At 38.3% G+C, this 24,212-nt stretch overlaps 2 protein-coding genes across 5 annotated transcripts in view; both read right to left on the minus strand.

The window, feature by feature from the left end:
* Positions 1-6,549: 6,549 nt before the first annotated feature.
* LOC125232878 lies at positions 6,550-12,022 on the minus strand. Of its 4 annotated transcripts, none has more exons than XM_048138692.1 (2): positions 8,661-12,022; positions 6,550-6,857 (listed from the first exon to the last, which is right to left on the minus strand). In XM_048138692.1, the coding sequence occupies exons 1-2, from the start codon at positions 9,162-9,164 to the stop codon at positions 6,609-6,611; spliced, it is 753 nt and encodes a 250-aa protein (XP_047994649.1). In that variant the 5' UTR covers positions 9,165-12,022; the 3' UTR covers positions 6,550-6,608. The 4 variants fall into 4 exon arrangements, with proteins under 4 accessions (XP_047994649.1, XP_047994648.1, XP_047994652.1 ...); XM_048138691.1 differs by having other exon boundaries at positions 6,550-6,860; XM_048138695.1 differs by having other exon boundaries at positions 6,702-6,857; positions 8,531-12,022.
* Positions 12,023-20,270: 8,248 nt separating this feature from the next.
* Positions 20,271-24,212, minus strand: part of LOC125232774 (Down syndrome cell adhesion molecule-like protein 1 homolog) — a 161,252-nt gene continuing 157,310 nt past the window's right edge. Inside the window, exons 37-39 of the mRNA XM_048138556.1 lie at positions 23,339-23,515; positions 22,752-22,859; positions 20,271-20,533 (exon numbers count right to left, since the gene is read on the minus strand). Coding sequence (XP_047994513.1) covers positions 20,415-20,533; positions 22,752-22,859; positions 23,339-23,515 — 404 coding nt within the window. The 3' untranslated portion in view covers positions 20,271-20,414. The remainder of the gene's footprint in view (positions 20,534-22,751; positions 22,860-23,338; positions 23,516-24,212) is intronic.

The raw sequence follows: 24,212 nt of genomic DNA on the forward strand, positions 1-24,212 counted from the left end.
TGTATATTGATTGGTGAAGTTTTAGTGCTCCGGTACATATACTATACTGAAATAATAAAAATAATGCCTAGAAAACCAATAAAGTTGTTAAAATATGGATTAAGACGGTAATATTCCATGTAAAAAACAGTCGCCAAACGGTCACCAAACGGTCGACAAACGGTCGCAAAATGGTCGCAGCGTACACGCGTGACCGAAAACAGTGAATATTTATTATATTTTCAAAATGGCTTCTTGTATTATTTTTTTCCAGGTATCCTCAAACTTTATAAACAATTAAATATGCCGTCGTACTCAGTTGCCCTCACTAAAGAAGATTAAAAAAAAATTGTAACGTGCGTACCGAGCTCCTGGGTTGTAAAGGATTGGGGATCATATTATTATGGTCTTCTATAGAGCAACTAGTATTTTGCGGCATTTCACAATTGACACTTGTTGAAGTAGTCGTCATTAATATTACTATCAACATTAATTTCAGCGATCTGTACTTCTTTTGTCAAGATTTTTGTAAAGATAAGTGTCTACAAATTTGTAATGTTAAAGAGACATAAATAAAACGTAGTAGAGTATTAATGTGTTTTTTTTGTAACCCAAACAAAATACTTGTAGATACGAGTGCGGAAAAGAGGAAAATCGATACGAGTAGTGATATATTAATACACGAACGAAGGGAGTGTTTTAAATCGACACGAGTTGTGAATGTCCTTTTCGCACGTGTATCGTACGACGATTTTCAGTACCTAAATCTAAGCTAAGAGTTTCGACCAGACAAGAAATGAATCATTGCTTGATTTGCTCGCACTACTGCGTTAAAAAAGCAGCATCTGTACTGAAAAAAACTATCATTGCGCAACAGAAATTCTATTAATATCACAGTAAATACTCTATTTCATTTGATTCCTACTTTTATTGTGTAAAGCAACACTACACTTAATTTTTATCAATAAGAATTAAAAATTATGTATTTAATACATTAAGTAACTATAAAGTGCTTATCTATTTGTATTATCATTCTGCACTTTTCTTAACTTTCCCACGTTTCTATAAAATGTCGAAGAGTGCTTAAATGGTCGTCGTCGTTTATTATTATTTAATTCGCTCATATTTAAATGATTCAAAGCAACCAGTCCACAACTTCACAAGACAGTTTGAGAAACCTTCGTATTTCAGATTGTCATTTGCGGATACAGTGGTTTAGGAGCAGTTCGGTAATCAGACCTACACATGTGTGTACAAATTCTGTCAATGTCACTGTCAGAAACCGTTCTGACAGTGACAATGACAGCCCCAAATTCGTCCACATGTTGTTACCGTTATGTGTGCAAACGTCGACTAATAAAGTGTCGTTAAAAGTCATTCTGACAGTGACATTGACAGCCACAAATTCGTACACGTCTTGTTACCGTAACGAGTGCACACGACGACTACATTTTGTTATTGTATCTATACGGTCGCATTGTTCGCACGACGTTACCACGCGTTATGTCACATTTGACAGTTAGTTACTGATTTGAAGATTTTGCGACTGAAATGGTTGTATGGGATATCCTTGGTTGCACTAACATACGGCGCTCGAGATTGTCACAGCCTCACAGCTTCTGCGAGCAATGTGACTGAGCTAAATATTGTTTGAGTCTATTAATAGGTGTAGATTACAAACGTAGGTCAACCTAGGCCAGTAACGAAAGAAATGTGTCAGATCACATATAATAGGCTAGTTTCCTACTAGTCAAATCAGCTTCTTTTTAAGAACTGTCAAAACGATTTGCTAATATGGAATTACTATGAAATACTGAGGAGTGACGTCACGGTCAATTTATTTACTTTATATCTTACTCTTTGACTTATTAATTAAAAATTATGTTTGAACATAACTACTGTCCATATTTTTCTTTCAATTATGCGGTGCTTTATTTCGTGCACTGCATAAAATATTTTATTTTAAGTATAGGGAAACTAGCCTATTGTCGGCCAAGGCCGAGCCGAGGTCAACAAATATGTGATCCGAGGTTTTCTTATTTACTGACCAAGGTGTGTAGGTTTACTATTTTTCTGTTCGATGGAGCCGGGAAGCGGTAACTTCGTTTAGCACAGCGGCCTGAAATTGAACGCTTTTTGGCCAGGGGACAAAAAAATTGATAACTAAAATTAATCATAGGTATATCTATTATTTAAATAGGTATGTATTTTACTTCTTTTAAATACATAATTATTTAAATACATTAATAATAACAGCTGCTTTTGCATTGGTGAATTAATGTGAGCTCTGCTCGATATAATTTTCTTGCGTAAATAATATCGTGTTTATTTAACGATTCGATGATTTTATATAAATAGCGTGAATATTCATTATTTATGTTGATTGCATAAACAACCTGCCACAAATTGAATAAAATACCGATAACGATTTTTAAGAACCAAGCAACAAGTAGGTAACTAATTAGGTAAGTACTTATGTAGATTTTGTACTAAAATAAATAAACAGGGTACGTAGCTGAATGGCACAGACGCTCTCGAAACGAAACGCTCTGAAATATCTATCTCTATCGCTCGTGCGTATTGGCGCGACAGAGCCAGATTACCTTTCGCGGCGTTTCGTTTTCGTTTCGCGTCGCAGAAATGCCATGCGGCTACGGCACCAGATATGTGAATTTACGGTCTGCTTTGCTGCGAGTGGATTAGGGGAAGGTTGCTATCATTGGACCACTTAACTTCGCTGCTCGCTGCTCTATAATTCATAGATTTTATGACAAAAAATAAAACTAGTTTAAGAAGTTTTAATAATTAATTACCTTATTCACAATAAAAAAAATTATAATAAATTTAGAGAAAATTCGTGAAAAGGTTTTCATAAGCCGTTGCCTTCTTTGGACCAGAGTCGCCTTCATTGGACCACAAAGTCGCTACCAATGGACTTAGGAAATTTAGACAAATGGTCCAATCCAAATCAAGGAAACTTATGGAAATCGACAAAAAAATTTCTTAATGAATATATATTCTTTTCATAATTATGTATTAGTTTTTTCTTACATAATATTGTCTATTTGCGCACTGGTGAATAATAAAAAAAAAAGTTGTCATGATTGGACCAGTCCCAGGTGGTCCATTAATAGCAACTAGGTATCACATCACAAATAAAAATAGTAAAAAATAGAGAAAACAAATGCCTGGAAACTTTTATTTTAAATTTGCTCATTAATAAATATTTAAGCATTATACGTCAACACACAACTTCAGTTGTCAATGTATTTATACTTTCGTGATTTTATTCCTTCGCGTAATTTAACATCAACAGCGCTCGATACACACTTGGACGCGTCACTCTTTTCCGGGAAGCGAGGCGCGACTGAGGTTACGGGGTGGCCCAAGGTTAGGCCTAAGGTCACCTGTACCTTACTGGATTCCATCTAGCACGATTAGATTTAGAAATATTTAAGTGGTCCAATCAAAGCGCTGGTCCAATGATCGCAACCTTCCCCTATTTATGGTTTATTTTTAATTTTTATAGGGAACGCATGCCAAAACATCTAAACAACAAAGACCTTCAAAAACATCTGAACTACTCATGGTAAAACAGGCGTTCTTCAGACATTAGTAAACATTCTGACTATTCCATAGTATAGTCGCCAATAGCGACTGTACAAGTGTACCCACATCACAGTATAATAAAGAGATTATGTCCACTCCCGCTCCCCGCTGAAAGTGCCGCCTACCCCCTCTCGGTTACCTCACAGTTACCGCCTGTCAAAAACGCGAACAGTCGACCTGTCTTATCTCACTCATACGAGCATAGTACGCGTTCATCTACACGAGCTTAGACTGTGTGCTAGGAACGCGCCTCTTTCTTTTATTTGATCGCCAGTGTTCGAGGTGGGTACATTGGTACAAGTTTAGTGTACCTATGTACAATAAAATTGTACATAGTCTAAGCTCATTCGCTCCAATACGATGTACCTATTGGAAGAAGTTTCTGAGAAAAAGGGTCACGTAACTAGTTAGTCACAAAGTCACGAAGGGCAAATGCGTAAAAAAAATATTGACGCCTTACCTTTGAATTATTGTCACGTAGGTAGGCGAATTTTCTTTTCTTATAAATACATATGTTAGTAATCTTATAACAGTGAAAGGCGACATCTGCGCGCGGCTATACTTAAGTCCCATTACATTATTAGTTTATATTTATTACACACAGTAGATAACCCACCCCAGATTCCCACTAGTGGGAAATCTGCGAACGATGCTACTGTTTACTTAAGGGGCAAAGCATTGGGCGAAGTGGGAACGTTTAGGTATCTAGGTAGTCTTTTGCGGAGTGACAATCGTCTCGAATCAGAAATTTCGTCCAGGATTGCCAAAGCTGCTGCGGCCTTCGGTGGTCTGAGCCAACGAGTTTGGAAATCGCACGATCTTGCCCTCCACACGAAGCTTGCCGTCTATAGACCAATTATTTTACCTGTGCTGCTCTATGCTTCGGAGACCTGCACGGGTAGCATGGTCGCGCGATAGACGATAAAATATCAGGCCGTCCCTATCGCACTATTAGTAAGTGCGATAGGGACGGCCAGATGTTTTATCATTTATCGCGCGACCATAATTGCCTGCCTGGTGTCTATACAAAGGTGACATAAAACGTAAAACATAAAACGATACGTCTGGGAGGACATCATCATCAGTTTATATTAGATATTATCATCATCATCATCATTTCAGCCATTAATCGCCCACTGCTGAGCATAGGCCTCCCTTCGTGTACGCCACTTACCCCGGTCCTGGGCTAATCTCATCCAGAAGTGCCCCGCAGTTCTTCGAATGTCGTCCACCCAACGAGCGGATGCCAGGCGCTTCTTACATCCGATAGCGGCCACCATTCGGTAAACATTATCACTCTGCCTGGCAACATGCCTAGAGTAGATATTATCCATACTAATATTAAAATGGGAAAGTGTGTGTGTCTGTTTGTTTGTCCGTTCTTCACTGCAAAATGGAGCGACGAATTGTCGTGATTTTATAAGTGGAGATAGTTGAAGGGATGGAGAGTGACATAGGCTACTTTTTGTCTCTTTCTAACGCGAGCGAAGCCGCGGACAAAAGCTAGTAGACAATAAACATAGCCATCAGGTCATTATTGTATTCCCTTGTGAACAATATAAGTATACCTAAGCACAGCACACGCAAGGTCACTTCAATTAGCTCGTCAAATGATGGAATCACCTCCATGGGGTAGAATATCCTTGTTTATTGATCATGGCTGTCAAATAGTGTGTGATCATGACTAATGTTCTAGATACATTTTATCACATTCTGTAATATCAAAGAGGATCGAGTATTATAGAGAGTTACTGTCAAAGTAAACTATGTAATCACAGTGCATAGACTGCCATCTCTCGACATAAGCTTAAAACTTTTAAACCTCAGTTTTGACAATTTGGCCCATATTCTTAGCTCGATATGACTGTGTTAAAATGTCAATTATTAATATTAGCGCCATCTAGCCGAGCGTCCCCCAAAGGTGTAACGCCATCTAGGCCACCGTACCTAGTTCTATATGGTTCTGTTCTGAGGTATGTTTTTTTCTTAGACTGTAGCTGTCTATACGGAGTTATATATGTCTTTGGTAATATATTTATAGTAGGTCAGCCTTGAAAGAAGCCATTACTTACTGGTGAAACTCGACAGATATTCAATTGTACTAGTTATTTCAGTAATCACTGGTTAAAACAACGTAATAACTACACCTGTTATACCTATCATCCGCTACTCACGCTAATATAGGTAGATAGGTACTAAGTGTATGTAGGTACAATGAACTGTAACAATAAATGATGATTAATATCAATACTAAATTATAGGAACACTAGCTTTCGCGCGCGGCTTTCGCGTTAAATTCGAAAATTGCGAAATGCTTCATAAAAACTTCCACCCCCCATTTTAGGAAGATGGGGGGTTAGAACGAGACAAAAAGTAGCCTATGTCAATCTCCATCCTTTCAACTATCTCTATTTTAAAAAATCACGTCAATTAGTCGCTCTGTTTTGCCATGAAAGACGGACAAACAAACAGACACACACACTTCATGCGCGGATCCAGGGGGGGGGGGGTCATGGGGGTCATGACCCCCCTGGAGCCTAGGTTGGCCATACAAATAGACCACGTGACCCCCCCCCCCCCTGGAGCCGGTGCCTTTACCACGTGACCCCCCCCCTGGGCACGAAGCTGGATCCGCGCTTGACACACTTTCCCATTTATAATATTAGTCTGGAGTATGGATACACTGTATTACCTACTTACATACATTCAGCAAGACTTAGCTAGCCAACGTGCCAGTCAATCGTATGTAGTAATACGGATGAGCCACTGCCTGACAATAAGAGTTATCGCTATCGTAGCGATGGCTACCTTGGCTAGGCCACCTGTACAATGTACAGACGGCATTGTTTTAAAAGTACGAGTATTGTTGACTTCCGTTTGTTGAGAATGCCTTTGAGCAATGTGAATTAACAAAAGTATTATTAAAATAAAACATATTGTTAAGGGGGAAAACACCAGACATCATCAAATACAGGTTTTAATACATAACACTTAGAAAACAGAGCGTAGCTTGGTACAATTTACAGCACGACGCGGTAATGGCCGACGATCCTCTGACAGCTCCACCCGCGCCAACTAGTGACGCGACACCGACCGTAGGGCTTGACACAGCAAGCACCACAATCGGTTATTAGCTCGGCCTCCCTGATGAGAATTCTTCGCCCACGAAGACCAGCAGCAGCACCACAGAACTCCTGCACCTTCTGCGCCTTCCAAGTCGTTCCATCAGACTTGTGTCGCAGCCGATTGGAGCTCAGCATATCCGATAGCTTCTAAGACAAACGAAAACGATACCAATTGGCATCTCTCACTTAGAAAGTAATCTCCTAATGTTGAGGCCACATCAGAGTTACGATTTTATTACTGTTGGCCCTTTAAATACTAGTGTGGTATTTTTTTTTTTTTTTCAACTGATGCGATATTATCCACTGTCAAGTGTTTGGCCTAAAAGGAAAACATCATGTAGGCGAATATCGCACTCACAGCCAACAACTTTTAAGGAAGGATCATAGACATTTAAAACAACTTCCTATTAAATCAAATATCAAAGTCTAAAGGATAACATCACGACATTAGACTAATGGCGGCTGTCTTAAGGAAAACATCATGTAGATAATACTCTGCTTTTAGAGTAAGCTTCATGTAGACAACTATTATTATTTCATCAAGAAACATAATTAAAACAAAAACAACTAGCAAAAGAACTTGTGCTCTTTAAGCTGCTATAGCTTAAGTTTTGTACAACAATCTCTTTAAGGTTATTAAGATCACGGGCTCTTTAAGAATTTGTATCATAAGCTCTTTAAGCTGATACGTCACATAGGCTCCCAAAGCATTAGTATCATAAGCTCTTTAAGCTGATACCTCATATAGGCTCTATAAGCTAAATTATATATGGGGCTTTTTAAGCTAATTAATATATGGGCTCTTTGAGCTAAATTACACATGGGGCTCTTTAAGCTAATTTATATATGGGGCTCTTTAAGCTAATTTAAATAATATGGGGCTCTTTAAGCATTTGTATCATAAGCTCTTTAAGCTGATACCTCACATCTCTTTAAACTAAATTATATTTATGGGAGCTCTTTAAGCATTGGTATAATAGCTCTTTAAGCTAATTTAAATATATGGGGCTCTTTAAGCATTTGTATCATAAGCTCTTTAAGCTGATACCTCATATCTCTTTAAATTAAATTATATTTATGGGGCTCTTTAGGCATTGGTATCATAGCTCTTTAAGCTGATACTTAACATGGGCTCTAAGATAATTTTATTTATTGGGCTCACTAAGAAACATTCGTATCATAGCTCGTTAAGCATTGGTGTCATAGCTCGCTAAGCTGACACTCCTCACAGGGTTGTTAATCATTCGTATCATAGCTCGCTAAGCTGATACATCTTACAGGCTCGCTAAGCATTGGTGTCATAGCTCGCTAAGCTGACACTCCTCACAGGTTTGTTAATCATTCGTATCATGGCTCGCTAAGCTGATACGTCTTACAGGCTCGCTAAGCATTGGTGTCATAGCTCGCTAAGCTGACACTCCTCACAGGTTTGTTAATCATTCGTATCATGGCTCGCTAAGCTGATACATCTTACAGGCTCGCTAAGCATTGGTGTCATAGCGCTCGCTAAGCTGACACTCCTCACAGGTTTGTTAATCATTCGTATCATGGCTCGCTAAGCTGATACATCTTACAGGCTCGCTAAGCATTGGTGTCATAGCTCGCTAAGCTGACACTCCTCACAGGTTTGTTAATCATTCGTATCATGGCTCGCTAAGCTGATACGTCTTACAGGCTCGCTAAGCATTGGTGTCATAGCTCGCTAAGCTGACACTCCTCACAGGTTTGTTAATCATTTGTATCATGGCTCGCTAAGCTGATACGTCTAGGCTCGCTAAGCGTTTATCCTCACGGGCTCGTGGTACGTGCAGACTCACACTGCCTCGCAGGCGAGCAGACTCACACCGCCTCGTAGGCGAGCAGACTTGCACCGCCTCGTAGGCGAGCAGACTTGCACCGCCTCGCAGGCGTGCAGATTCACACCGCCTCGTAGGCGAGCAGACTCACACCGCCTCGTAGGCGAGCAGACTCGCACCGCCGCATAGGCGAGCAGACTTGCACCGCCTCGCAGGCGTGCAGACTCACACCGCCGCATAGGCGAGCAGACTTGCACCGCCTCGCAGGCGTGCAGACTCGCACCGCCGCATAGGCGAGCAGACTGGCACCGCCTCGTAGGCGAGCAGACTCGCACCGCCGCATAGGCGAGCAGACTTGCACCGCCTCGCAGGCGTGCAGACTCGCACCGCCGCATAGGCGAGCAGACTTGCACCGCCTCGCAGGCGTGCAGACTCGCACCGCCGCATAGGCGAGCAGACTTGCACCGCCTCGCAGGCGTGCAGACTCGCACCGCCGCATAGGCGAGCAGACTTGCACCGCCTCGCAGGCGTGCAGACTCGCACCGCCGCATAGGCGAGCAGACTTGCACCGCCTCGCAGGCGTGCAGACTCGCACCGCCGCATAGGCGAGCAGACTGGCACCGCCGCTCAGGCGTGCAGACTCGCACCGCCGCATAGGCGAGCAGACTGGCACCGCCGCTCAGGCGTGCAGACTCGCACCGCCGCATAGGCGAGCAGACTGGCACCGCCGCTCAGGCGTGCAGACTCGCATCGCCGCATAGGCGAGCAGACTCCTGCCAGTATATTCTGTAACCACAATTCTTAGGCAATAACTGTGTTCGCCATAACATTCTATGTAAATAATAAATAAAATAAAAATAAATAAAAATGTTTAGATTAGTCGCACGAATTTAGGTAAGGTTCAACCCTTACTTTTTTTTTTTATAAATGTAATTTATCTGTCTCTTTAGAATTAATTATATATATGAATTTCGAGGAGAGAGACCTGTGCTCATCTATGAAGCATTTTATAGGGGTAATAATGATGACAGCTTCGAACAGATTGATACCTATGCAACCCGATGAACGACCATGAGATAGGTACTCCAATTCAGATACTCTATCAAGAATATTGATATCTTTTTTTTAAACATGTACATGCTCACAGTGTTGACTCTAGGTATTCCAACATGGTTTAGCTATACCAAGATATCAATTGTTCTATTAAAATCACTTCCATTTCAAGACATGTAATTGTTCTATGCAAATTGATACATCAATATTTTATTGTGTATTTATCTTTTTACCAGTTAGTAGTACATTCGTTGCACTTGTCCCATGACATTGACAATTTTATACTTCAAATTATTCAAACAAAGAACTTTAGTTAAAAATTCTCAACTTGTGTCAGTCTTTGATGCTGTATCATCAAACTTGGCAACCATTTTACCTTCAGTTGCTTCTCATCAAATATTTACTTCACTGCCAATAATTCCTTGCACCATACAGTTTGGTGACAACTCCCACCATGCAGCTGGAGCAATGTGAAGCTATTTTGAATTCTAACAACATATAACATTTCACATAAATTAGATACAAATATAATTTGTCAAAATTAAATAAGTAACATTATTTTCCTTCACTCATTAACTTGATTCTCTCATGAACGCTTGAAGCTGAACTTAGATGTATCATCTACCCTGGGGCAATGTGATTATAGATAACCCAATAATTTTCATCACTAATCAAGACTTTGCTCTCATACAAAAAGGAAATATTAATTTTCCATCACAACATCATATGACCAACAATTAAGGTTTAGATGTTCTGCAAAAATCATAACATAATCATGTTCCCTGTCTATTTTATTCATTCATATTACTGCCTGATATAGCACTGTCAACATTAACAGTTGGTACCTGACTCAAAGATGACAAAAGTGAGGATAAGTCAACTCACACACTCTTTTATATCCGTATGCCACATTCTAGCAAAACAGTATAATAAATCAATGACATGAGTGACATGATCTTGTTAACAATACATATCACCTCAATCCTTCTACTTGTACATCACAGGCCCTTGGTGGTCATGCTAGCCTGTTCTATTTTATTTCTAAAACATTGACACATTAGCTCTATTTTAGTTATTCAGTGTCCATGTCCACTAATATCTCTTGGGAAGTCCAAGAGGCTCATATAATCATTTGTATGTGAGTTTTATATTTGATCAGTAATAAATTGACATTATTTTAACCATGAACTACTATTTATTACTTCAAGTTACATATGTGGATATCAATCACATAAAAGTGAAACCTCATATGATATAATTTGACCTTACCATGTTCAATTTTGTCCCGCTTACTATATTTTATGTACCTCCATTTACACACAACAATATTACACATATTTGTGCAATAATTTTGCAGGAACTAGGCTTCTATTATGGGTGTGCAGATTGGCAGACACCCATCCCTCTTGTTCATCTCTCTGGTAAATAATAACCTCAGGATAACATGTTTATTCTGTGAACATACAATTGAAGCAACAACTTTTCCTGAAATTACATTTATTACCAACATGCCTGCATAATTAATAATGCCACACTTCACACAACACTCAATTTTGTGAAAAGAGAAACATGCTGTTCAATAACCCATGACAGCAATGCCGGTAATGCATAAATAGGTATTCAAGATTTCATTATATTATTAATTGCAATAATAACATCCAAGGAGTAATATTCACACACCACACAGGTAGTTCTCAACTAATTACCTTCATTCAGTGCTTAAAATATTTTTAGTGACAATAATAGGTACTCAATATTAAATCACCGAACTCTCATAATGGTAACTTATGGGATAATTAATAAGCAATACTTTTTGAAGTTAAATTATAGAATCCAGTAATATTGGTAAAAACCATTAGATTTAGACAGTGTTCTAATGAAGCTCAATAATAAATCAGAAACCTTAGCTGATAAAATATCATAAGCATTTCCAACACAACTACAGAATTTTCTGCGCTTGTTACCGATGAATGGATTTTATATGATTAGGATTCAGGGCAATTATTATGGTGCCTGACTATGATGTTATTGTAGTCATCTAGCTGCCATAGTTGGCATTCATAGTCCAATATTATTATTACTGTTCTTTGAATATTATGAAGAGTAGACTAAGAGTCAATGGCAATAAAATTATTAATGACATCAGTCTATGTCAATAAAGGTAAGAATTAAGACTGCTGCTTATGCGCAATAGGTAAAAACTCTTCTTTAACAAGTGTATAACATAACCTTTCACAAGTTGTCCTTGATTGCTTAATGATATTCAAGATCTCATACAGTACATTCAGTTCTTGAACTTATCACAACATATATGAAATTATAACTTACGTGACTTGAACATCGTTCCAACAATTGAAACTACACGATAAAGCTTACCATACTCTGTAATTCTACCACCTTTTTGTATTGTATCCAAGTCGTATAACGACATACATAGCCTTCAATCACGTACTGCATCATCAGTAACTTACTTAACCTTTTCTTCTCGAAAATATGCCTTACCAAGGCTTTACCGATTATCTGTTTTCAGTATTCAATGATGAATGGCGCCAGAAGTATAGTAATTCACAAGAACCGGCGTTACTTTCGTGAACAATAATGAGTAGGCAAATACGGCTTTTACGCCAATTACAATATATCGCACGTGTAGTTCACGGATCTCACTTCTGACCTGTTAAGGGGGAAAACACCAGACATCATCAAATACAGGTTTTAATACATAACACTTAGAAAACAGAGCGTAGCTTGGTACAATTTACAGCACGACGCGGTAATGGCCGACGATCCTCTGACAGCTCCACCCGCGCCAACTAGTGACGCGACACCGACCGTAGGGCTTGACACAGCAAGCACCACAATCGGTTATTAATATAAACTCCATTTAGATTCAACATTTTCTTTGTTAAAAAAGAGAACAAAGACCGAAAATGCTATTAAGGCTTAATTCAAAGCTATAATTAATTTTCGATTCACGCTGTTCCCTCGAATCGTGTTTTTATTGGAGCGCGTTTTTCCTGAACAAACGTGCATGGCGTGGGGGGCCGGGGGGTTCTAGTGGGTAGGGGGTAAAATGGACTGGCGAAGTGGGGTCCTCCCACCACCCCACTGACCACTGGACGAACGGATTATGAAATACTTCATTGGAAAAAAAGTACCGCAAAAAATATCAATTTTCGACCACTGTGGAAGCCTGCGGGCATTTAATTTTGCCGACGTGGACAAGGTATAAATTAGATGCTGGTCACAAGAAGCATAACGAGTTTGTTTGTGAAAATTGCTTTAACGAGTGCTGTAGGTAATTTCTTTGAATTTATGATACCACGAATTTATGATGATTTTTGCGTAATTTACGATACATTTAGAGACGAGACGAGTGTTGAGTAACTTCTCAAGTTTTGAACCTAAACGTAATTGATATTTAAAAAAAAATAGTGTGTCTTTCTAAATAAGAATTTTGACAATGAGTGTAACGTTTTGATAAAAACAAGAGACAGTGACACATTTTGTGTTGAAACAAGGAAAAACAAAAGTCACAATTCGAAGACTATAATATACATATTACTTAGGTACCAATATCTATTGATCTCAAAGTAGGAACACACTTTGCCTATACCTAGGTACAAAAAAAAAATTGTTTATTGAGGCAAAAACATTAAAACACGGCTTAAACCAGTGGTTCACAAACTAGGCCGAGCCTGTATCTTAGGAGCCATAGAGAGGTCATGAGTAGCTATTTATATTTAAGTTACAATGTGATTACATTATAGTTTCTTCGAAGAAGTTATAGAGGTAGACTTATACGCCTGAGACATGAAATTTGCCAACACCGCTCCTCCTAATATCATAGTAGGTACTTTAATTTTACCCATAGCGCAGGTAAAAGGCACCGCAAAAGGAATATATCAAAGCACATTATTTCACCTCCGATGCAATCTGTGCCCGGCACCTAGGGTCGCAACTCCGCAATTTGGGCGACATCCAGCGACGTCGAAATGCCTTATATTGGAATCTGGCGAGATTCTGTAGCGTTATTTTTCGTGGGACATATTGGATTTACATCACAAATTCCCTCAGATTATATTTTCCGGCGCGTTGAATTTTAGTGTTATTGGAATCAATTTTTGTGGAATCTTGAAGGTCGTAATGGGAAAGGAATTGTGTTTGAACAAACGTTTAGGAACGTTTTAACGATTGTACGCAGGTACCTTTTGTATGTCACAGTTTCGTTTTCTTTCGACCCCTTATTTGCCTAGAGTGGCACTGAAGCTTTAGTAGTTTCATAAGCTCTGCCTACCCCTTTATGGGATACAGGCGTGATTGTATGTATGTTGTATGTATGTACCTTTTGTAGATAAGTACCTACAGATGTCGTGCGAAAAGATTTTCCTTCGTATTCATATGGAAACGTACGAACGTGTCATGCTATTTCAGTCAGTCTCTGTATAAGATGTACTTTTAATGTTTGAACTAGCATGAGAAATACGAAAGTTTCCGGAATAGTTATATGTTATACAAGGGGGCAAAGTTGTATTTTAACGCCGAGTGTGGAATTGAAAAACGAGCAAGTGAAAGGATTCTATAGTTGAACCACGAGCGAAGCGAGTGGTTCGAGAATATAATCCTGAACTTGAGAGTTTTTTAACACACGAGAAGTAAAATACATTTGCTCCCGAGTGTAACACAAAACTTTTCCTCTCATTATAGCGAGGAAACTACAACGCAAAAAATGCGTTTATCACTGCTTCCAGTAGTTCCACAGGTGGTAAATCATCTTTATTACTACCTTCACCTACTCTTATCAATTTCAAAGCAGTTAATTTGACTTTATTCAAGGTCAAATTACTTTACCCACTAGTGGATAAAATGCGTTTTTACCCGCTGGTATTAAAGGACAAAACACGTGTTTCCGAGCTAGTGAGGGGAAAAAATACTACTTCTGTAGTGTATTCGCACTACATCTGTAGTTTAGTTTACGATTTTTTATTTAATTTTACTGTGTAGGTAATCCCACTCATAACCTACTAACTACTGTCGTAATGGGAAAGAAATTGTGTTTGAAGAAACGTTTAGGAACGTTTTGACGATTGTACTGAGGTACCTTTTGTAGATATGCAGCTTAAATAGTTTGCGGTTTTTTTTTTATAGCTGAGTGTAATTTTTCTCGTATACTGTTACTACAATTGCAATCTTTAGTACCTATAGACTCCAGTTTACTTACTTATAGGTCAATTCTATTTGAAGAATTTGTTATGGTTTTGATCCGGTTTTGTTACAACCTCAACATTTTTTTTTCATATGCACCAATCAGTACGAGCGTTATATGAAGTCGTATCAAAACCCATTATAGCCAACTGAAGTGAAGTACCTATCTAGCTTGCAAGTGATGAGCAATATTCATATCTATACTTACTAATTAATAATTAGAAATGGGAAAGTGTGTGTGCCTGTTTGTTTGTCCGTCTTTCACGGCAAACGCACGGAGTGACGAATTGACTTCATTTTTTTAAGTGGAAATATTAGTTGAAGGGATTGAGAGTGACATAGGCTTCTTTTTGTCTCTTTCTGGTTACTGCCCCCCCCCCCCCCACTTCCCTAAAATGGGGGTGGAAGTTTGTATAGGACATTCCGCAATTTTCGAACTTAACGCGAGCGAAGCTGCGGGCGAAAGCTAGTAATAAATAAAACAATTTTTGCGATAAATATTTTATTTCACATTAATTAGTTTCTCAAATAGATACTTATTCTTCGTTATGTACATAGTACAATAATATTGTCATAAAAACATTTAATAAAAATTGACTAGGGCTTGACATCTACATAATATTGTATGTACAAATTTAAGCTCCGGTTAAAATTATTATATAAATACATCAGTCTGACTAGATTTATTTACATTATTTCATAACTTTAACCATGAATTAAATATAACATTGTTATATTTAATTTATGCTTTAACACAGAGTCGACTAGCTAAGACAGCTATATTATAGATAACAACTATATAGTAGGGTAACAACACAATTAAACCAGAGTCGAAGGTAAAACAAAAGAAGTCCCTATGCCCTAAGTACTTAGTACAGATTGGAATTAAACATTTGTCTCTTTCAGTATATTATGCTTCATGAGAATGTTAAACTATAGGTCAACCTATTTGAAGCCTAGGCCACTCTAGAACCCTGTCTTATGGACTCCATTCTGTATTTGTCATTAGAAGTCACTTCGACGTTTAAAGTGAAAAGGTTCTACAGTGGCCTAGGATTGAAATTGATTGACTGTACATGATGACATAAGATTATTTAGATCGCGCTTAATACCCTCGGTGTAATTTTTTTCTATGTCTGTTCTTACTACAATCGTTTTAAAGTACAATTTGCAAATTTCAGGAGCGTGGCTTGAACTATTGGGCACATTTTTGAAAGAACTTGACGGTAGAGGGATAAACAAATAATTATTCTATGTTTCTATTACAAAATGATGATTATCATTTATTGAAAATTGTCTATAATTAGATACCTGTCTATAGTGAATACATGGGTGGTAGTATATAAATTGAATATGACTTATTTCAGTGTAAAATGGCAGTAAATTAACCTTTAGCTAAGTTATACTTATATTAATAGAACAGACTGCCTATCTACTTAATCTAGGTACTTATTTTTTTATTAACTATTTTACTTAATCTATTTGAATTTGATTCAACGATTTTTGTTGGCAACAAGTCTTAGATCAACGACAATGATTGGTGCAATCTGCGTTATTTTGATTATCAATTTGGCACATTTTATGGCAAGCCTCTCTTTTAAAACTCGATATACGATATAATTAATGGACAACCTTTTAACCACCAAGAGGGCACCTTATACTGGTCCAGAAAATCGACTTTAAGGTTTAGTAAAAGTCGCCTGATTTTCGAGATTTTCACACTTTTTAAAATTTTAATACTACCTAAAATTTTAAAAAGTGTGAATTTCTCGAAAACCAGGCGACAGGCCTTTTAACCACCAAGAGGGCACCTTATACCGGTCCAGAAAATCGACATTAAGGTTTAGTAAAAGTCGCCTGGTTTTCGAGATTATCACACTTTTTAAAATTTTAATACTACCTAAAATTTTAAAAAGTGTGAATTTCTCGAAAACCAGCCGACTTTTACTAAACCTTAAAGTCGATTTTCTGGACCAGTATAAGGTGCCCTCTTGGTGGTTAAAAGGTTGTCCATTAATTACCGGGCACCCGGTATAGCTATATTTCCGAGCTCATATAACCCGGCAATCTTCAAATCAAGAGTGAACAGACATCTTCTGGGCGAGCTCACTCCATCGTAGGCCACGTCTTTGCCTTCGGCCAAGAGTAAGCCCATTTATAATAAAAAAAACCGGCCAAGAGCGTGTCGGACCACGCTCAGTGTAGGGTTCCGTAGTTTTCCGTATTTTTCTCAAAAACTACTGAACCTATCAAGTTCAAAACAATTTTCCTAGAAAGTACTTATAAAGTTCTACTTTTGTGATTTTTTTCATTTTTTTTAAACATATGGTTCAAAAGTTAGAGGGGGGGGGACGCACTTTTTTTTCATTTAGGAGCGATTATTTTCGAAAACATTAATATTATCAAAAAACGATCTTAGTAAACCCTTATTCATTTTTAAATACCTATCCAACAATATATCACACGTTGGGGTTGGAACGAAAAAAAATATCAGCCCCCACTTTACATGTAGGGGGGGTACCCTAATAAAACATATTTTTCCATTTTTTATTTTTGCACTTTGTTGGCGTGATTGATATACATATTGGTACCAAATTTCAGCTTTCTAGTGCTAACGGTTACTGAGATTATCCGCGGACGGACGGACGGACGGACGGACAGACAGACATGGCGAAACTATAAGGGTTCCTAGTTGACTACGGAACCCTAAAAAAGATACATTTTTTAAGGAAGCAAGCATTAACATGTATATTCTTGCAGAAGTACCAAGAGGCAAGTCGGACAGTTAAGTGGGTACCTTAGGAACCTACTTTAATTCGTACTGAATTAAAGTTAGGTACTACTGTTGCGAGTCTGATGCACTATAATACCATGCAATTGCGAAAAAGATAGGTACCTAGCAAGATGCCAATGATTTCCTACTTATTTTTGCTGAAAATCCATATATAATATGTAAGTATTCAGTCAACGTGCGAGTGCGAGAGCTATTGAGTTAAAATTTAGCATCACACATATAAATATATAACTCCGAATACTCCCTGGCAGGAAAGCATGGTAAAACATCGCGAAGTTTTATCATTTATCGTGCGACCATGCTTTTCTGCCTGGAGTGTCATCACAAATAACACGAATATAGAAAACTGCATGTATAGGACAACATATTAAGACGATACGGTAGGGATCAATTCTCCATACAAACGCTCTCGACTATTTCCTCCCTGGTTTTTGAAGATAGAGCAATGATTTTTTCAACACAGATTGTTATTATTTTTATCTGTGTCGGACCGTTTTGATTTTTTTTATATTCTGCTTTTTAAAGACTCTAGAGCCAATTAACATTTAACTAAAATTCCCAAGTTGAAAGGGGGGCTCCTTTCCGTTTTAGCATTTTCGCTACCGTATCCTCTTAATGTGGTTCGCTTTCCATACACAGATATGTGCTCGTGCAGTTAATAAAACGCTGATATTTTTTGTAAAGATACATTAAATAATAAAATAACTTAAGCAACTTTACTGTCTATATATATTATTTGTATAACCAAGTATAACATATAAAATAATATTATAATAAGAATAATATCTTACAAAATGTATGTACGGTAACAAAAGTTGAACAAGCTAAATGACCTTCAACAAGTTTTAATCGTTCCGTCAATATCGGAAATGACAGACAACCCTGGATTACTATTGTAATCACTTACCAAGCACTCACTTATGATATGAGCAAAGAAAAACTACTTAGCATTTTTCCTGAATTAAATATAATTATAATAACAAAACAAAATCGATCCACACATCGCGCTTTGTACGTACCTAGGTACTGATGTAATTCTAGTTCGTCAACATTTTTGAGATACTTTAACGCCTTTCAATATTTACAAGTTGATCAATTTTTTACCTCACTCGTAGTATAGATAGACCGAAATTGCGTATGTGGTATTAAAAATATTTTAATAACAAATAGTAGATGTTAATATTTTAATAACAAATGGTAGTTGTTAATACTTTAATAACAAATGGTAGTTGCATTTTATCCACAAGAGTGCAAAGTAACTTCATACAAATTTTAACTAGATGTTCAAAGCTGGCTGGTAAACTTCAAATCTATGTGAATGCGGCTTTTGAATTAAAACCTTTAAAAAATATGAATTTGATTTAGTTTCTTGTTTTACACTTAATATTTTCTTCATGTGGGTGTGGTGAAAAAACATTTTCTTTTGTTAATTTCCAGACCCAAAGAAAAGACGTAAAGTGAAGTTTTAGTTTACTTAAGTACCTACAAATCTATTTCGCTCTGTGATCCGTCTTGCTTCGGTCTACTTTTGATAGTGAGCCCAACGCATGAAGTCAAATGTGTATCAATTTGTTAAGCCCAAAAGACCTCCCTGGCTCGTTAAGCCTCTGAAATGACCCAGAAGGTTGTTTGTAGCTTGGGCCGATTGGATCGGCCAAGCCTTGATTAGGGGGTCGGCGTAGCTATACTTTTGGTGACCGAATTGGACATGTGAAACTGTCGTTGGATGCAGGTTTTTCCAGAGTTTTGCTGCAGTTTGTTTACGATAAATATGTTTACTGTGTTCTAATGGTAGTATATGTAGTAGTAACCGGACATTGTAACATTTCCAGCAACTTCGGTTCAGCATGGTAGAAAGGATAGGTACATGTGTTTTCTAGGTAGGTAAGTAGATGATTAATTAAGGCCCATTTTATTGTTATGAATGCTAATGAACTCTTTCAGCTCGCTTCGGACATTATTCCTTTAACAAAATTGCTGGAAAAGTAAGTCCGTTGTCTATAGTAATAACACACTTTAGGCACTGGCCCCACCACGAACTAGTAAGCTATGAGCTATTGGCTATAAAAACGAACAAAAGATAAGCGCTCCCGTGCAAATAAAAGAGACACGGCGATATTGATAGCTGACCGCTGGGCGAGTAACTGTAAACATCGCCGTGTCTCTTTTATTTACACGAGAGTGATTATCTTCTGTACGTTTTTATAGCCGATAGCTCATAGTTTACTAGCTCGCGGTGGGACCAGTGCCTCAGGCACTAGTGTAAAGTGTTACCAAAATATGCCGCTTGGCGCACTGATAACAAATTCCATACAAAATGAGGCTTATCAAAACGTTTGCGTTTTCGAATGATATTTACCTACTCTAGAGTTGATATTAACCACAAACGACATTGAGGTTTTCAATTCAGAGCAAAATTTTTGTTGCAAGCGGTTAATGGTCCAGTAAAAATAAATGTGTTGTTAATGTTGGTTATAAAAGCCTCACTTAATGTGTATTTGAACAGTTCCCAACACTTATTGCAATTCAAATACAATAAAAACTGGTTCTACTCTGGGTGCGTAGCCGAATGGCATAAACGCTCACAAAACGAAACGCTCGTAGATATCTATCTCTATCGCTCGTGCGTATTAGCGCGACAGAGCCAGACTACCTTTCGCGGCGTTTCGTTGTCGTTTCGCGTCGCATAAATGCCATTCGCCTACGGCACCAGGTCCGGATTCAGCGTCATTATACATTTCTGAAAATCCAAAGAAAACTCCAAAGCTGCCCAAGTGTGTATATCTTTGAAATGTTAGGTGTTTCTATGTGTTATTTTATTTGTTTCTGCGATATGCATGATTGTCTTCCTTCACGCTAGCTATGCTCGTGATGCGTGCGCGGGGACAGAGATCCAGGACCGGATTCGGCGCTGGAGTCGCCAGCGTATACTTCTGAGAAACCGCCGCCGCTTCCGCCTCCGCCACCGCTGCCTCCTAAAGACAAGGTTAGAGGAACACTGGGATAAGAGAAACATCTGTAGGAAAAATAGACTTAAAATCGCCGTCAATAGAAATTGTCAACAATGTAAACAAACCATTCTGTACAATATCAATATTCTAGCACAATTTTATTATTTTAAAGGTTGTAGGATCATAATGTGATATGAATTGATTAAATAACACATGGATTTAGCCAGTATCTGATGAGTTAGAATGGAAATGAAAGACATTTTGACAACAAGGTTTGTTTACATTGTTCACAAATTCTATTGACGGCGACTTTACTTAAACATTTAAAACAAACTACATACATGATAACATTTAATATAAAAGTAACGCATGAAATAAACTGAAAATACTTACGTAAGGAAACGTTAGAAAAACATATTCAAGGAGAGGGAGGGATTTCTCATAAATCTCATATAACGTGCAGGTAGAATAAAATTTAATATGTTCCTTTTAACACCTAACCTCATAGAAAGAAAAGATGTCACCAATAAAATTAAACCAAAATTGTTTCTCAGAGGATCCGCCCCTCTAGCGCAACTTACCTTGTTGCGCGCGAGTCCATACTTGAAGTCGCGCTTGATGTATGAACTCGCGCGCGACAAGGCAAGTTGTGCTAAAGGGTCAGGTGAAAAAAATCTGATAGACCTAACCACAAAATTAAAATTTCGAAAAACCCCCGACCGCGACATAGTAGACCGATTTTCATGAAACATGGCTAAGAACACTCCCGACTAACTCAGCTTTCAGACAAAAAAACTAAATCTAAATCGGTTCATCCACTCGGGAGCTACGATGCCACAGACGGACACACACACAGACAGACAGACAGACAAACACACAGACAGACAGGTCAAACTTATAACACCCCGTCGTTTTTGCGTCGGGGGTTAAAAATATAGAATTGTATTGGATCAAGTGAAAAATTCTGAGTGAAATTGTATTTGTAAGAAACCTTTCAAACTAGTGTTCATAAGTTGGATAAAATAATTTTGGTCAGAACTATTCTTAGTGCGAAGCGTATTCAACGCGACAAACTTTTAATGCATAAAATGACGGTAGGTACAAATAATATCGCATATCATTAATAAAATATCGGAGATCCGATAGCATAATTGATTATTGTTATTATTCATGTCACGGATGTCAGCGCCATCATTGACATACAGAGTTTAAATATTTTTGTTTGTATTAAGTACAAGGGATGACGACTACATAAAAACATAGCATTCAGTTTAGTCCGTCAGTTAGATCGTCCAAAAATACTGAACACATATTTTTCGCTTTTTCTAATTAATGAAAAAATACAAAGATATAGAGCATCAAAGTTCCGGAGTGGGGGCTTGTGGCGTCACTTCTAAGTAAAAATTGTACCTAGGCGTGACGTTCAACGCACTGTACCGTCGTCATTTTTCGTTTACGAGAAAAAAGAAAAAATAAGGGTCTAATATTCTTTGATAATCTAATTGACGGACTAATTAGTTTTTTTAGTCGTCTCGCCTATTCTCTTTAATAACCTAAACCCTAACCTACCTAATGGTCCAAATAAATGCCTTGTGATTTTGAGTAAAAATAAAATATAAATGCCTAAGTATATTTAAAATACAATTTTTAAAACTAGAGAGACAAAAAGGCTTCACGATAGGCTTAAAAAACGCAAAAGTGAAAAAAAACTTAGCTATTGAAATCACTATCACAGACAAGTCACGATGGTCTTAAGCGCCATATACGCTATTGGCGCTTAAGGCTTTTATGGCAATTTCCACATTCTAGACAAAAGACAATATAGCTTCGTAAGACCCGCCATAGTTACTTTTCCTATTGTAAATTTGAACCTTGTTCCAAAATTACATTGGTAAGAATTTCGTTTGATTCAAAAACCAATCAAGTAAAAGAAATGCAGTTATTTGGTTCTTTAAAAGTTCAATTTAGATTGCAATAACTACATTGTAATATACATTGGGTCTTAGTGCGTTTTCACATCATCCGATTCGATATCGGATGTCGGACCGATATCCCATACATTACAGGCGCCATCCTGGATTTTTTCCATTGAAATCCTTCTAACATCCGATATCGGATCGGATAATGTGTAAACGGATTTACGAGGATACAGACAACATCCGGACATACAAAATGCGAATCGAGTCAATGAAAATTGTCCAGGTAAAATTAAAAAATAAAATATAGGTACGTGTATAATTACCATGGTGAGCCAGGGGCACGCAGTAGGAAGTGCCGGTGCAGTGTCGCGGGCGCACCTTCTCGTAACGGCTGAGCTGCTGCAGCTCGCAGTCCGAGTGGTGCTTCTCGACTGTTCGACATGGGATAGTTCTATTTAGAATAAATAGGAGGGTAGGCACATAAACCACTCAATGAACCTTGAGAGTTGAGACTCACACTGGCATATATGTATTAGTGGACGGAACACCTGGTACAAATGCTAAAGTGAATTAGTAAAGCGTTGAAAAGGACAACCAATGTGATGTTATGTCGTGTTTGAAGAATAGTCTGCAAACATGTAGGTACAGAAGACAAAAATTAAACTTGGTGTTCTTCTCTCATATGGTAGAAAATGTGTTGACAGTGAGAGTACCGTCCCTACTATTTGGTTTACTTTTCGAAGCTCACGATGCTTCTGCAGATTTTTCATGATCTGATGCATGCATCTTTATCACATTGGGCGTTTTTGCTTCTGTTTCAGCATAGTGTGAGGCCCCATGTCCAAGTAGCAAGTCCCATGACCTAGGACTGCGAAATTTTTTTGATAAGGATTAACTTGAGTACACTTACCATAAGTTTTACCCTCAGCCCTCTCCCGATGCCTCTGCGGGTATTTCCTACAAGGCCTGTGAGGAGGTGCATCGTTATCACGATGGCCGAAGGTCCGGAACTGTAATGTGTGGTCCAGCGTCGCTGCTGTTTCGCCTCCCACGGCGAATGTCGCGTATGGACTTATCTCGTATACATCTGTGTAAGCAAAATGTAGATTAAGTGTAAAATTTAAGTAGATATAATGTATGTAATAAAGGAGCCCACTGACTAGCAGCTTACTTACGATAACGGCCAGTAAATTTCTTGGCTCTGTCAATTTTTATTTCCCACAGGCCGATACCATTCGGCAAATCTATAGTCAGTGGGTTTCTTATTTGGAGGATAGTTTGGATCAGAAGACGGTACCTAAAAAAGGTTATTCAGACTCATTATTACGAACCTGAAGCTGGGGCCACCAGTCGAATGTTCTGCTGCTCAAAACACACCGATTTTTCAGTGCTGGCGACTGAGTGGGGGCAGCCCGTGTGTTTCTCTATCTACTGCTACTCATTATATTCATAGCTACAAAGACATATTTGAAACTGGAGACAGCTTACTGTGTTGGCGGTTACATGCGTTCCGCTCACAGAGTGGAAGCGGCTCAACTCCTAATAGCTACACATACATACCTGAAGCTGGTGATAGCTTGTCGTGCTTGTAGTCGTGTTGGCAGTTACGCATGTTTTGCTGTTCAGGACACACTGATTTGTCAGTGCTGGCGTGTTTCTTCATTAAACCTCCTTAAAGCTCCACAGATATGCCTGGTCCCAGTGACAGTTAGGTAACTGATCTCAGTGTAAACTGACTTGTCAGTCACGGTGTGACAGCAGCCCAACTCCTCGTAGCTATACAT

Source organism: Leguminivora glycinivorella, chromosome 13 (genome assembly GCF_023078275.1).
Source record: "Leguminivora glycinivorella isolate SPB_JAAS2020 chromosome 13, LegGlyc_1.1, whole genome shotgun sequence".
NCBI lineage: Eukaryota > Metazoa > Arthropoda > Insecta > Lepidoptera > Tortricidae > Leguminivora > Leguminivora glycinivorella.

What these genes read in the sequence shown, in the direction of transcription:
- LOC125232878 (XM_048138691.1), bottom strand. Translation starts at nt 9,164, where the DNA reads ATGCGGCGGTGCGAGTCTGCACGCCTGAGCGGCGGTGCCAGTCTGCTC. An exon ending in CTGCTCGCCTACGAGGCGGT is followed by an intron (nt 6,861 to 8,660) that starts GTGAGTCTGCTC and finishes CGTTTGTCTTAG; the next exon opens with AAGCTATCGGATATGCTGAG.